This window comes from Scomber scombrus, chromosome 7, assembly GCF_963691925.1.
Source record: "Scomber scombrus chromosome 7, fScoSco1.1, whole genome shotgun sequence".
Classification (NCBI taxonomy): domain Eukaryota; kingdom Metazoa; phylum Chordata; class Actinopteri; order Scombriformes; family Scombridae; genus Scomber; species Scomber scombrus.
The window spans coordinates 19,008,235-19,023,451 of NC_084976.1; the positions used below are offsets into that span (position 1 = coordinate 19,008,235).

A 15,217-nucleotide genomic window follows, 5' to 3' on the forward strand; every position below is an offset into this window, starting at 1 on the left:
CCATGCAGGTAATCATCAGGCCCTTAGACACCTGGGGGCTCCCGATAACCCTTTACACACCTTCTCCAAGTCCCGTTTTAGAAGTGCTTACCTCCTTCCCCACCTGGCATCCACCCGTGACGTTTTCCTTGCTGCTATCTTTAAAGAAACACTTTAGAAAAGTGTGATGTGTTCTGCCATCAATCTTATTGGTTTTCCAGTGTCACTTACAGCGTTAATGATGTTGATCATGATTCACCCTGTAATGCGTAATCACTGATTTCCATTCATTTAACAGTCTGTGGTTAGGATTTAGAGAAAAGCATCATTGATTCATGTGTGACAAAACTGCGGTGGCAACTGCCTGCGGCCCCTTACTAAAAGGCCCCCAAACAGCTTTACATTTATTATGTTTATATATGAAAAATATTCAATCGTACTAGTATTCAAATCCATTGTGCCCAGAAAAGGCTCCCAAAGCACTTAAAATGATGCACCTGTGTACTTCTACTTCAGATATTGGTTATGCTGCAGATTCAAATTTTACCCATGAAATATAACAAATACTGATTAATTGTTCATTCAACTGTCCAGCATTATGTTAAACAGAATTAAAAGCTCCACCTTGAACGGATGAGTACATTTAAGTACATTGTGCTAATGATAGGTCTATTTAATGACCAGCGTGTAGGTTTTGGTGGTGATGTTGCAGATTGCAGCCAGGTGAATACCCCTCCCTTCCTCCTCCTCATCTTCAAAACTTGTTGCAGAATCTGTGGAGGGGTCTCCAGCTTTTGGTTTGTCTGTTCTGGGCCACTGTAGTAGTAACGTGGCGTTGCAACATGGCGGCCTGGATGGATGATAAAGGGATCAGTCTAAGGTAACAAATACACAGTGATTCTTATTTTCAGGTGATAATACTAATTAAAACATACTTGTGAAAATCTTACGCACTGCACTTTTAACTAACAATTTGAATGCAGCATTTTCCCAGTCCAGTATAAACACTTCTAATAAAAAAGGGTCTGAGTAGCCTACTTCTACCACTGCCAATACCAATATTCCGAGTTGGCCGAAGCCACTAAAGCCGCCCCTCTGTGACAGTATTGAGCAACCCTCTACTATCTCTCCTACACTCCTTAATATGTTTTTTTTTTTATTTCCAGCTGCCTGCCTGCTCGTCCTAAACTTAAAGAAATCCCCGAATAAGCCAAATGTAGGTCTGTGTCTAATTGACAGTTTCGCTCACGCTCCAGTGTGAGAGCTTTTGCGCCAATCCTCTCCCCTTCCCTGTTTTCATCGCTTTCATAATTGCCACCAACATAATGACACAGTTGCTGTGGCAACCATGTGTCTCTCTCTCTCTGTATGAGTGTGTTTCTCTAACACACATTCACAAACAAACACTCACACACGTTGAATCTCGGAGGTCTGCTGAATTTATCGGCTGCTTCAATTTTGCAAGTTTTTTTCTTATTAAATTGCGTTTTCATCGCGTTAATTGACGCATCCTCGCCTTGTCGTGCGCTTTTGAGAGCGCAGTGACCAAATCCGTGACGGACATTCATATATATATATTTATATATATCAGCGCTAATAAAATGAGGGACATATGCTCATTCAATCACAGAGGGGAATGAAATGGAGGTCAGTAAGGATGAACGCCACCAGTTGAATGGTCAGCGCCCAGAAGAGTTGAGTCTCACCAGTCTGACCGACCAATCACAGCGCTCCGTCACTGGCGGACCTCCGTCAGGCCAGTCGCAGTTAGGCGGTGTAACCCATCTCTCTTGGAAATTATGAAGGGAACCAGCCTCAGTCAATTTCAGATGGAGAAAAGTTAAAATTGGTGATACTTTTTTTTGGTGATATACACTATATATATGTTTGGTATGGTACAACTGGTCAGGCTACTGAATTACTGCGGCATCTCCAGGATCGTTAACTTGTGCGGATTTTCTCCCCCCGATGTATATAGTTTAACTGCTTTGTCACATGTGTAAAAAAAAATCTCAGAACATCTCGTTGGGAACTGAATCTCTCTCTCCTGCTCGCGTTTTTTTCTTTCTCTCTCTTTTTCTGTCGTGAAAATGGATTATCTGTAGCCTCATGGAGACGCAGCTAGACCGATTGACATCATCTGCAGCGCTTGTCAAAAACACGGACATTTAAAACAGGTGGCAGATCCAGCAACAGTTCACGCTGTCCTGATCATCCTCAGCTACAATAAACAGGCTGCCATCAGAGAGACGCTGAGATACAGTGCGCAGGCTCTCCCAGCGCTGATTCTCCAGCATCAAACCCAAGAGCAGCGCACAGGTAAGACACGACATTATGCACCCTCTATTAATGCAACACCAATTACCGAATTACAGGCTGAAAACTGTTTTATACGTTCACTGTGTGCTTCTGTGTGTATGTAAGACGAGTTTGGCATATGTTTAGACGCATCAGTTTGACTGGAGGCTGTCAAACAAAACATTTGGATGAAAGCTGCGCCACAGACACAACTGCACATACGTTTTATGCTTTAGGCAGACATGTTTTTCATCACTTAAACACTTCAATCGACAACTCGCAGCACATTATAAGAATATTTATATTAAGAGCACTGATAACACACAACGACACACACAGCCGGACTGCGCACACACACATATACACACCGGCACGGATACACCCACGCACTCTAAGCCTACTGATACATGCAAGTCATGTCCATAACCCGCATACTTCTTCAATGCAAGTTGCAACTTATTAACCTAATGAATGATGCATTGTAGTCTAAGGAGTTGATGTGAAAATCAATCGGCTGATGCAAAGTCATTGCGCAGCTGATATTCACTGCTAAGACTAAATGAACCGCTGCTCCGCGTCTTTCTCGGTAATTAAACGTCTTTTGCATCAACATGTAACCAGGATGAGTTTTTTTCCTCACTGTTTTTACACCACAGCACGTCTTACAACAGCGCTTCTACAGAAAAAAAAGAGGCCATTTTGTTTCATTTCCAACAAACACCTGTTGAAATTCACAGCTCGTCAGCATCCTGCAAACCAAAGTGAAAAAAGGGGGGGCCGTTTGGTTCATTTGCTTTGACACAATTGCGTGCAGTGCCAGGAATCTGTTGAAATCTGTTGTCCGTCCTCCAGAGGCCACGTAACTCTGGGATGCATCTTCACAGCTCTGGATGTGTGTGCCCTTCTTTGGTTCCCATCCTTGCTCTCTGCATCCCTCTCTGCTGCATTGCTTCAGGAAAACATTTGCTTTTTTCTATGTTGAGTCACTTTACTGGAAAATGGCAAATATGTAACATTAGATTTCAGGGTTTGGGGATGCATGTGGGCTGGCCCTCCATATTTTTTAAGGTGAAATGGTTTATTTTGAATTGAAAAATATTATGCATTGAAAGAAAGCTGTAATTTCACGTTTATTGGGGAGTGGTTTGGCTATCTGGCCAGAGGGAAAAAAATCAAAGTGAATGAAATCGAGGCCTGAGAAAAACATGGTGATGGAAGTTGAGCAGCGTTCGCAGGTGACGGAGGCGAGGCATCAGTGTCATCTTTTCGAGCAAGAGATGGGCAGATGTGACTTTGAAATGTGGTTTTGGCTAATGGTGTAGATTGGATTCTGCCTCCCTTCTCTTTCACTGCCTCTTTCACTCACACACAGACAGAGCTGCAGTGCTATTCTGAGAGAGTTAGCTGCCTCAACCCACGCACAGAATCTGAGAAAGAGAGAAAGGCAGAACGAGGGAGAAAGAGGAGAAGGAGGGAGCAAGAGGAATAAAGGATAGAGAGAGAGAGAGGTAGAGACTGACTAAAAGGAGGTTTACAGGATGCCTACTATAGTCTCTCACATGCACACACATGAACATCAATCACACACAAAAGGCTTTTTATTTTACATTCTGCCCCTTCAACAGCTCTAACAGTGGCTGATTTGTAGTCTTGATTAGCAGCCTTCTTGTGTGTGGCATGCACTGTATTTGCAGATCTGTTTGGTGGTGCTGTTTGTGTGATGTGCTATGTTGTATTGGTAAGTGCTGGGAGAAATGTACTTGATTCTGTGCCACCCACACACCGCCCTCCCACTCATGGTCGTCTCTGCATCTATACCTCTGGCTCTTCCCGCTCGCCACAATCTCTTTGCTCATTTAAATCCCTACCCTGCATTTATCCCTCTGCTCTCTTTCTCTCTTTTCTCTATCATTGGCTTTTCAGAAGCGTGTTCCTCCCGCAAAGGATCGGTGCACTAACACACACGCACACACACATTGCACAACACATAAAGCAATTAATAAAAATGACTTGTGTTGCAGATGCTGGCGTCACAAATGTCAAAAAGTGAGCAGAGGAGCTTGCAGACCTGCCCTCTAATCATGTCTCTTGTTTGCATTACAGCGGACGCTCGGCCAACTCATTCCAGGTTTGATTGTCGACATGTAAACCCGAAGACAATTCTGGAAATCAAGCAGAACATTTAGAGACGACAGAGGAGAAATTCTCCCGGAGAGCTTTTTTTCTTTTTTTTGTGGAACGTTAGTCTGTGGGAGAGAACTGCTGCTTTGTGTCTCTCTTTTTTTTCTCTTTTTGCTGAACTCTCCTCAGAAGGTTAGAGGAGCATGTAACTGAAACAAGTGGAGCCCTCAGTGATTTCAGCATTCTGTCTCCCCCATCTGTGCCTACATTCTCTGCTACAGATAAGGACGTTTTGATAATTACATATAATTATAATTTCTGTGGGAGATAGATCTGCCTCTGTCTATTATTGCCAACACCTCCAACACAATAACTTCACACATTTACATATTTCTCAACAAAAGTGATATTCTTTGAACCTCAGAGACGAATCAGGAATAATTTTACTTAGACATGTCACACGGAGAAACGATGCGCCATTCAGTTCATATCTAATTAGTGATACAGTTAAATGACAGGGGCAACTTTTGTGCCTGAAACTACATACAGAACATTCAAAATCCACAACATTTGCCAAAATGTGCGATGTGTTTCATAGGCGGTGAGCTCTTCCCTTGGTTTATGCTTGCTCCTAATTTTCAATTGATACAGTCTTCTAGCACTTAAAGCCTCCCTCATTATCACCCCCAGCCCAATCACAGTCTGTGCCAGGCGAGTACTGATGCACATTAATCCAACTATATAAAAGATTGAGATATAGTACATGGTGTATCTACGGATGTGACGAGTGCCTAGAACAAGTGAATATGGCGATAAGTCTCTGCTTCAGAGGCTAGGTATTATTAATGGACAGTTTTCAGAGTTAGTCCTGTCTTTTGTCAGTGGTGCAATCTGTTAATTACATTAGCTTGATTACAATGCCAAAAAGCACCAAACATATGATGAGGATTAAAGATTTCACAAATTTTTTCAGAAAATAATTGCTTACAGGTTAAATAAGTGCCAATTCTGAATGTATGTAGTGCCAGACTGAAATAGTCAACCAAGAACAAAACAGATCAAACTGTTTACATTTGACAAAACCGTGCCATGATTAGCACAAGAATGTACAGGACTGCCATATTTTATTGAAAATTCTTGCTACTAATTTTTAAAGGCTCTTTGTGCTCATATATAAAAAAAACAATCCATCCAGGAGTATGACAGATATTTGTTCTTTTTTGCTGTGGGACATTTAAAACAAGGCAGTAAGGACTAAAAGCAAGGAGATTGTTATTGTCCTTTTGATAAAACTGCATCATTTTAGTGTTCTGGACTTGAAATGTGTTATCAGAGGGCAAAAGAATAAGTCAAAACACTTTCTCAGTTCCTTTCTAGCAGTAAATCATTTTAATACCATTACCACCAATATTTGAAACCTACCAACTGATCTTTAAGATTTATCCCTGACCTTTTCTATAATTATACCATATACATGCTCAATTTCTGACTAGACAAAGAAACAGGCTCAACATTACTAAATGAAACAACTGATACATCATCAATATACAGTACATGCTACTTGAATATTCCACATGCCGTTTTAGTGGGTTAAACTGCAAAAGCGGATACAGCGTTGTAACTGCATTGACTCAACAACAAAAAATAGATCTCTTAGTCATGTAAAAATGACGCCCACCACCAATCTCCGAATCCTCGCTGTCTCCCTGCTCTCCCTCCTTACTGCCCCACTTACCACTGTAGTGGAGACCTCTCCGTCCCCCCCTCCACAGCACCTAGACCGCTCAGGGAGGCCGTTCACTGAGCAGCCCAGTCCCTCTCTCCTGCTCCTCGCCATCCAGGCCAATATCCGACCAGCTGCTCTTCAAGGCAGGACCAAAACCCCTGAGAAACTTCCAGAAACCTCAGAGGGAGTCCTCGAGACGCCCCCAAAACCCCTTCCCCAAGTCATGTTCCCCAAGAATGTGACTTCAGCAGAGGCCCTCGCACCTCCCTTAGGTGCAGCCCAGGTTGCACCGCGGATGATGGATGTATGGATTGATGTATGTCGGGGTTACTATGATGTAATGGGACAATTTGACAATGCTTTCAACTGCTCCAAGGACACCTTCATCTATTGCTGTGGAACCTGCCATTACCGCTTCTGCTGTCCAGATCGTAACCGGCAACTGGATCAGGACATGTGCAAAAACTATGACTCTCCAGACTGGGCCAAGCCACAGACAGACGCCATGAATATACCAGAGGAATTAGGTCCTGACCCAGACTTTGATCCACTGAAGCAGCAGAGCCACAACACAGGCTTCGTCATCGGTGGGGTGATTGTGTTCATGGTGGCTGTAGCTATTGGCATCAAGGTGGTCTTCAACAAAGTGCAACAAGAAGCCCACCAAAGGGATCTCAATATGCCCAGGTGAGACTTTGAACATGTTTTTCTTCTGTGTTTTCTTTCATTTATTTTCACTGCTGGATTTGTTTCTTCCACATATCAATACTATAATGAAATTAGGTTTTCAGGACTCCATAAATGGCCTAGATTCATCATTCTGGGCTCAGAATAATGTTAGTAGTCATCATCCGAAATAAATTTGATCTCCTTTGAGTGGATGCTGCAGAAATCGTGGTTGTTTTGATTCCTCAGGGCTTTTCATCTCATGTATGGCCTGTAATCTTCACAGTAAAGATGCGCATTTGGTTTTTGTACAGGTCTCCTTTCTTTGACTAGTGGAGAATGATGGTAATCAGGCCAATATTAACTGTTGTTTTGGCCCTTTAAAGAAAGCCATACAAAAAAAACTAGTAGCATATGGTTTTTCGAATTATATAACATGTTCCTCACTGTATACATAGTTATATTTAATTAGTTTTTAGGTCATCGTGAAAGAGGCTGCAAAACCTCATTCCTCACTGCAAACACTACCACAATTCCTCACATTGCATAAATGTCTCTCACATCACTTGAATAGCTCTGTAAGGTTAATGTGTTTGCTTTAGCCAGCGGCGATTCTAAGCCTCAAAGCCTTCATCCTCGCATGAATATGGTCCATCTATTGCCGATCCATTATGAGCAGTTTCACTGTCCAAGATAAAACAAACCTTATGAACAATGTCTGTAATGACAGTGAAAAAATACTTCGCAAATAACAGGAGAATAAGACATATTTCATCGACCTGAGTTTGACTTTAACTTTCTTTGTAACGATTATCAGACATAAACCAACAGATTACTGTAAAGTTTAATCTTGCATTTCCTTTTTGCTTGTATTAATGATGTCATTAGAGCCCTGGTTGACATGTTGCGACACCAATCGAGCCCAGTCCAGCAGGATGAGAGAAACAACAGCGTGGCTCTGGCTGTGGGGGACGGAACAGGGACACTGGGGAGACCTCCAAAAAATCTTTACGCCCCAGGACTTCCCAGCAAGGACAACAGATGTGAGGGTTCAGGGCTTTTTACAGCATTGCAAAAATAGCACAAATGACAGCACAATTTATCGTCTGTGTGCAGACACACATCGAGTTTGTCATGTCTGTATGTGAATGAATGATCCTTTGCCGGTGTCCCACCACAAAGATATCTGTGCAGCTATTTAAGAGAGATAAGAATCTTTAAATGTAATATCGTAATCTCTAACAAAAGCATGTCTATCATAGATATAATTTGTAATTTCTCTGTACTGGCTGTGCTCACTGAAAAAATATACTTCTACTTCAAGATTTAAGCAGTTAAATGTACAGGAATCTGCTCAGAGAGTCTTTGTGCTTGAAAGATCACGTGAAGGTGAGTTGATGTAGATAGATAAAGCAGTATAGTCGCCTTGATCTTTTTGTGCTGAAACACCACTGAACTGCAAACTGCCTGACATCCATTTTGTGAGCTGATTACCTTATGTTCTTTTGACTTACAGTGGGCAATTTGCAACACAATTTCATCCACTCATCAGGCTCCAGCCCTAAACACACCGCAACTATCGGTAAGGCAGCTGGTGAAAGCCAGGCTCCTATGTAAATTACATGTAATCATCATGATGCTTCATTTACTTCATTCAGTTTCATTTTAAGCTCAAAAGTAGACTCTTTCATCCTAACAATAACAATGATTATCATAGCTTTGGTTGCTTATGTTAGTGTTGAAAGCAGTCTGTTCCAGTGAATATTAGCAGATTCAAACACTGCTACATGCTGCGCGCTATATCCAGAGGAGCAAATCTCATTTAACACACAGTTGTTTTCTCCCGGTGGTCTCCGTAGAACGCACCCCTCGAATGAACAATGCTCAGCTGGCAGCTGGAGGCACCCTGCTCTCCAGTAAACACAACAACACCAAATCCCAGCCTGCCTTCCACCACTCCCTGCACAACCTGGCTCAGCTGCCTCCCTCTTATGAGAGTGCCACCAAGCCTGAGCTCAACAGATACTCCTCACTCAAACGGCTTGGTAAGTACCTTCAATTTTGAGAAATGAGGACGAATGTACCGGTCTGTCTGCCCCTCGCTCCCCTTTACAGTGCGGCTTCTGCAGCTGTTTCATTAGCGCTGGAACACAGAGACGTTCTTGACACTATGGCATAGAGTGCAGGATGCGTCATTATGTGCTGAAAGTATTTACTGTGGTGATAAACAATTCAGAGAAATTTTGTTTGGCTTTCAGAAAAAGGTCTTGATGAGTACTCCTCTGGTTACTGCACCACCAAGCGCCGGCCTCACACAGCCCAGCCAGCCCTCCAGTCCTCTCAGCACCACCTCCACTGGGGTGGAGACTACACCCTCAGTGGGAGAGGAACCCTCCCCAGGCATGCAGTCCGTCCCTGGATCCCACCGCCGCCCTCTGGCATGCCCGCCTCACCCACTCCCAATCCTTACCCCCTGGATCCCCCAGAGCCCCAGTACAACCCCAACTATGACACTCTCTCCAAGCCCGCGAGGAAAGTGAAATCCACTGACCAGCTGCTCAACATGGGTGACGTCCCTGGCAACACAGGGACCCTGTCCCGGATGTCCAAGAACCAGCAACACCAGTACTACAAAGCCATGGCTGCCTCCAATAAGAACTCGAACACGCAGACCCTCACCCGCAAGACCCAGGACAGGCAGGACAGGCAGGACAGGCAGGACAGGCAGGACAGGCAGGACAGGCAGGACAGGCAGGACAGGCAGGACAGGCAGGAGAGGCAGGAGAGGCCGGAGAGACAGGAACGACAGGAACGTCAGGAACGGCAGGAACGGCAGGAACGGCAGGAACGGCTGCTCATGTCCCCGGACCATTTGGAGGACAGGATGGGGGTCGGCGGAATGGGGGTTGTAGACCCGTACGCCCACACAGGTGGGATTGTCCCAACACTGCCTCGCCAGCAGAAGGCCCAGTCCCAGCAGAATGTCTGCGCCACGCCCTCCCTCGACCGGCACCACATGATCAAGATGAACTCTCACCCCACGTCTGGACGAGAGCAGGAAAGGAGCACGGGCATGACGGGGCACATGAGTGGGGGCATGGGCTGGGCAGGGGAGATGCCCGGGGCGGGGGTAGTCATGGGAACGGGAACACTAGGGGGCCACAGCGCCAGGAGGATGGCTTTCGCAGCGAAAAGGCAGAACACCATTGAGCAGCTACATTTCATACCGGGAGGGGGCGGCGGGGGGTCAGCAGGGAGTGGGGGAGGCAGTCAGGGAATCAGGACGGGGAGTAAAAATGAGGTGACGGTGTGAGGTTTGTGCCTAATGTAAAGTTAACCCCTCATCAAAGGTTCGGGAATAGATCACCCTTCTGCATTTAACTATTAGATTTACAACTGCAAGTAATACAACTAGAATACAAGTATAAAGTATAGTAACAGTATAATGTGTTTAGGCTATTCAAATTAGTGTTATCTCGTTATTAAATAGCTTGAATATGATTACTTATAAAATTTAAACTCTAGGTGGGGAATATCTGTTCCAATTATGTGATAGCCTACATCAGCCATATTTTGTAAGAGAATTTGCCATATTGCCATATACAGCGGTGCCATTACTTGTAGAAAGACTGACTGGGAGGGTGAGACAAAACCAACAGAAGTGTTGTTCATACTTCTGTTTTTATATGTTTTTCAAAAAGTACTCAGGAGCCATATTAGATAGGGAAACAGACGATTTAAAGATTTAAAAGAAGAGGTCGATGAAGAGGAGGACCACGTGGAATATTGTATCACAGAATTTTTTAGAGAATTGAGCCAACTACCCACTGGACCGTCAACCTGCTCGGCCCTCGCCAACAATGATTTATTAAACTGAATCTCATGGGTGAGCAGCAGGATGGACCAGATGAGTCTAGATGAAGTGAGTGCCTGGTGAGGGATTTCGGAGGTCTGACACTCACTGCTCACTCTGCTGAGCCAACCTCACCCTGATGGGGAGACAGAACTGCTTCTTGTTGCTTCCTGCGTGAATCAGCCGACAACATGGGGGCTGTTTTAGGAGTTTGAACTCATGGGACTGGGACACAGCAGCCTGACACTATTGGCAGGACTCCACGCCCGATTAAAACTGCGGAGATACCCACATTACTAATCTGATGCCTGGGTTGCCTAGTTTTCCATGTGACCTTAGATCAAATCCCCAGAAGAAGTCTTGCGCTCTATCACTGTTACACTACAGAAGCTGATATAAGATCATGCTATGGGTGAGTTTTCCCTAATGTCCCCATCTATAGATCAGGACCTAATTGTAACAACAATGGGCTACCAAATAACTGAGAGCCATCAGTCGTATTATTATTATTACAAAAAAAATCTTGACTTAAACCCACATGAGTCAAGACGTGTTCAGTTTACTAATAAAAAGGCAACTTGCTTTAATGTAGGTTGTGTATGAGAGCAAAGGGCCTTTTTACAGAGCACAAATGAATAGACCATGACGCAGAGGTTGCACTTACACAACTGTCCTTCAAAGCCATTTATGGAGATACAAAGAAAAATACCACAGAGGAAGCTGGTCTGACAATCACCATTTTATTATTCTCACCAGGTGACAAATTATAGAAGTCAGTGATATTTTGTACAGTCAAAGGATTGGCTTCAGAGCGAGCCAAGAGAGAGGGCAAGCAGGGGCCTTCTCCTGCGTGGCTCCATATGCCGAAAGAGACTCGGATGGTTAGGAAGCCCTTCCCATCCTCTGACGAAGACCTTGCTGTATCATAACGCACTTCAGCCAGTATGAATAAAAAATTTAAAAAAACAAAAAAGACAAAAAAAATCTTCATCAATAACAACGCTTATCAATACTAAGGGCTATCCTATCCTATATACTGTAGTATGTGATATCTGTGGTCCATATAAAATGCTATCTCTTTCTCTTGATTTTGTGTTGATATTGTCATGATGTATTAAGTATTAACGTGTACAAAAAACAAGAGCAATTTAAGCACAGTTCAAAGAGAAACACAGAGACAAAACTTTGCACAAATCTATCCCCTGATATTTGCACCAGATACAAACATACTTTGTATCGTGTCCTCAAGGTTTACATTCTGTACAAGCACGGCTGAAGGTGTGACTGAGCAATGGTATTTAATTGGGAGAGGAATTTTTTTTCTTTCTAATCAACAGAAATCAGAGGTAATTACGCTGATCAAAGAGGGAATTTGTTATTTGGGATTTGCTTTTGTTCAGTCATGTGAAAGGATACAGAGACTAGATGCTGATAAAACAGAAACACAGATTTTATTCGGACAATCTTCCTATACACAGTGCTAAATGTAGTTGTTATGAATATGATGGAGTGTTATTATTAATAATTATTATAACTGTTATGGTTATTATTAACAATTATCTTATGATGTGATGTTCTTTTACTTGGTGGGATTTAAGTGTTTATTGTTTTTAGATAACTAGCATTCTCATGACTAGTTGGTTTTTCATACATCGGGTCATAAATTCAAGTTTTTAAAAAAAACATTCCAAATCTTGATGCATGCCAGCTCCATTTCATTGAGAGGCATTTACAGTATGCCTGGATTCTAAGGTCATCGATGCTTACATGGCCAACTTTTCCAGCTGTATGTACTGTGCCTAGACATCGGCCTTATGACTTCTTGATCACAAGTGAATACTTAGGTTTCCACTCTGGTACAAAAAACATCTATTGAAAAAATCTGCAGCCTTCTATGTGCTGTTGACAGTGTTGTAACAGCCAGTGAGGGAGGGATAGACGTGTTCGAGATGGGCCAGAAGTTATCAACATCACCAGACTAGACACAGTCTGCTGTCACTCGACTGCAGCAGCCTGTCCCAATAACTTGTGGGTTACACACACTGAAACCCATGATGCCATAATGTATGTGTGTTCGGATGAATGTTTATTACACAAGTGGGAAAGAAACGGAGGTCTAATGGAAACCCGAATGCTTTGAGTGCAGTGTCTTTTTTCAGGGAAATAGGACAGATGACATACAGTAGTATTAGATTTTTTTAATAGAGCCACAAAAGGTCTGTAGCAAAGTCTGTAATATCTCACAAGCCATATCCATTGAAACTCATTATCACAATTTTATAAATGGTTAATCTAATTTGTGCAAGTATTGTATTTTGTATAGCTAGTACAATCAGAATATTTTGAGTGATCTCTTCGACATTAATTTGAGGATTCAACAAATTATGTGTTAGTATTTAATGAATTGTACAGTGCCAAACTCATAACATTTTGTTGTCTTTCTATTGTCACAGCCTTCTCCATGGCAACAGGGGTATTTCTTTTTCACAACTGAGAACTAATACACAGGAAAGTACGCTGAAAAGCCAGTTTTCAGAGAGAAATGAATGAATATGGTGTGTGTTTTAGCCATTATGAATTCATTTAGCATGAGGATGGTTAATGGCCACCTGAAATGTAAAAAACATTACCAACAGTAAATTGTATGGACAGGGATCGGATCCAGTGATGAAACTCATGGATTTATTTTCATGCCTATAAATTTTAAAACAACCCTTTTGTTATTGTTCAATGCATTGATCCCCTTGGATACGACAGTGACTTACAAATAATTTGTATAATAAAGTTGGTGGGAAAAATGTTTTGTCATTTATTACAGAGTTCTTGTTCTTGAATGATCTTTGCAACTGAGGGTAAATTTAGGACTTATTATCGGACCATATTGAATGTAGCCTCCATCTTATTTCTTTGAGCTACCTCCAACTTCTTCAGTTTAAGTGTACTCCTCTGGCACATGCAACCACAGTTATCAATATTTCCAAACCAAGGCACTGTTTCTTCTCATTCAGGAATATTGAAATAAATTCTCGATCTTAAATGGGCAACATTTTTACAGATCTTTCATAAAAATTTAATTTTTTGAAGAAGCAAACATTGGGGCAACACACAGCTTACCATGCAACAAAGCAAAATACAAATTGGGTTGCATGGTTTAGGATTACAGTTTAAATCAGAGGTTTACAAAGTGGGAGGCGGGCCTTGCCAGGGGGGCTCCAAACAGTTTCAGGAGAGGCTTAGTGAATGTAAATGAAAAAAATATTATTAGTTATTACGTTTGTTATCAAAAGGAGATCACATAGAATAAACTAAATGTTTATGATCTGGTTAAATAGATAGTTCAGATATATAGTAGTTTGGGGTAAATTTACTGTTTTCCCACTTTTCAAGAGTCAGAAACTAATAAATGCCTTTAGGCAGAACTTTTTATATATTTGATGAAGTCTGAAGTATGTTATAGCAATATCAGGGCTATATCTTGGCTCAATTGTTGAGTGTCTATGGGATAAAATAATATAACCATGATCCTATAGACATCCAGGAATTGAGCAAAACTAAACAAGTAAAGTAAGGTGGGCGGGGATTTATCTGAGATGAGCCCCACAGTGTCAGACTGAAAACTCCTGGTTTAAATGATGCTTTTTAAACTCTGAGGGAAAAATGTCTCCTCTATATTTAAGGGGCTGCTTCTCAGGTGCCTTGTTACACAAATGTTTCTGTGTATGATATAACAATTTCTAGAGTTTAGATCCTAGTTTTCACAACTAACTAGATTGTTTTACTTAGGGCTAATTTGCTGTATAATCCAAGTAGATGAAAACTATTTGTACATATAAAACATAGCTAACAGTCATTTCCAGCAGAAAGCCTCTACTTTCTGTATTAATTTGCCTGTTACATACACATTCTTCTACACATTTCTTTTAATTTATCTCTCTGTAACATGGGGGTGGCTGCCTTTCAAGATTTATAGTTAAAGTAAAAATAAAGTTAAAAATAAAAATGTCAAACTCAATTTAGGCTCAAACCACTCAGTCATGCCAAACATATGTCTGACCAGTCAAACATATGTTTGTGCAAGAGGCCGCAGTTCGGACACCAGCACCTTGGTCATGGACAAACTGTTATGAAATTGAGATTCTATAAATAATCACGAGACAATAAGTCTTTTATAAGAGGTGAAACTTGAAGCAACAGCTCTATATTAACAAAATGCCTTTTAGCTTTGAGTAGGTAGTGAGCACACAGTGTGATAAAGATAAAGTCCTGCATCACTGTAACATATTGTATAAGCCACGGCAAGGCTATACAGTGCCAGAGGGAATGGACACCATGCTTTTTTAAATGAAAATGTCTTCAAATCATTCACAGCTTCAAACCATGTGAGCGCAGGGTTATATCATACTGTACCCTGGCTGGATCCTTACAGGGAGGTAAGGGCAAAAGGAGCTCATATTTAAAACCTCCTGTGATTACATTTATTGCACTGAGCTGTATGAAAGCTTAAATAAAAGAGCAGACGGCTGCCATTGTGATGATACCAGAATATGTTTTACAGGGGGTACACAAAGGGAAAA

At 42.1% G+C, this 15,217-nt stretch overlaps 2 protein-coding genes across 2 annotated transcripts in view; both read left to right on the forward strand.

Annotated features, from left to right (window-relative positions):
• Positions 1-5,942: 5,942 nt before the first annotated feature.
• LOC133982908 (uncharacterized) lies at positions 5,943-13,435 on the forward strand. The gene is made up of 5 exons (XM_062421775.1): positions 5,943-6,811; positions 7,679-7,833; positions 8,307-8,372; positions 8,650-8,835; positions 9,049-13,435. Exons 1-5 carry the CDS (start codon positions 6,066-6,068, stop codon positions 10,101-10,103), a joined length of 2,208 nt encoding a protein of 735 aa, XP_062277759.1. The 5' UTR covers positions 5,943-6,065; the 3' UTR covers positions 10,104-13,435.
• foxj2 (forkhead box J2) overlaps positions 10,554-15,217 on the forward strand; it is a 321,604-nt gene continuing 316,940 nt past the window's right edge. Inside the window, exon 1 of the mRNA XM_062421782.1 lies at positions 10,554-10,568. The gene's annotated coding sequence lies outside the window, so the exon portion shown is untranslated. The remainder of the gene's footprint in view (positions 10,569-15,217) is intronic.

What these genes read in the sequence shown, in the direction of transcription:
- LOC133982908 (XM_062421775.1), top strand. Translation starts at nt 6,066, where the DNA reads ATGACGCCCACCACCAATCTCCGAATCCTCGCTGTCTCCCTGCTCTCC. An exon ending in TCCCAGCAAGGACAACAGAT is followed by an intron (nt 7,834 to 8,306) that starts GTGAGGGTTCAG and finishes TTTGACTTACAG; the next exon opens with TGGGCAATTTGCAACACAAT. An exon ending in TAAACACACCGCAACTATCG is followed by an intron (nt 8,373 to 8,649) that starts GTAAGGCAGCTG and finishes TGGTCTCCGTAG; the next exon opens with AACGCACCCCTCGAATGAAC.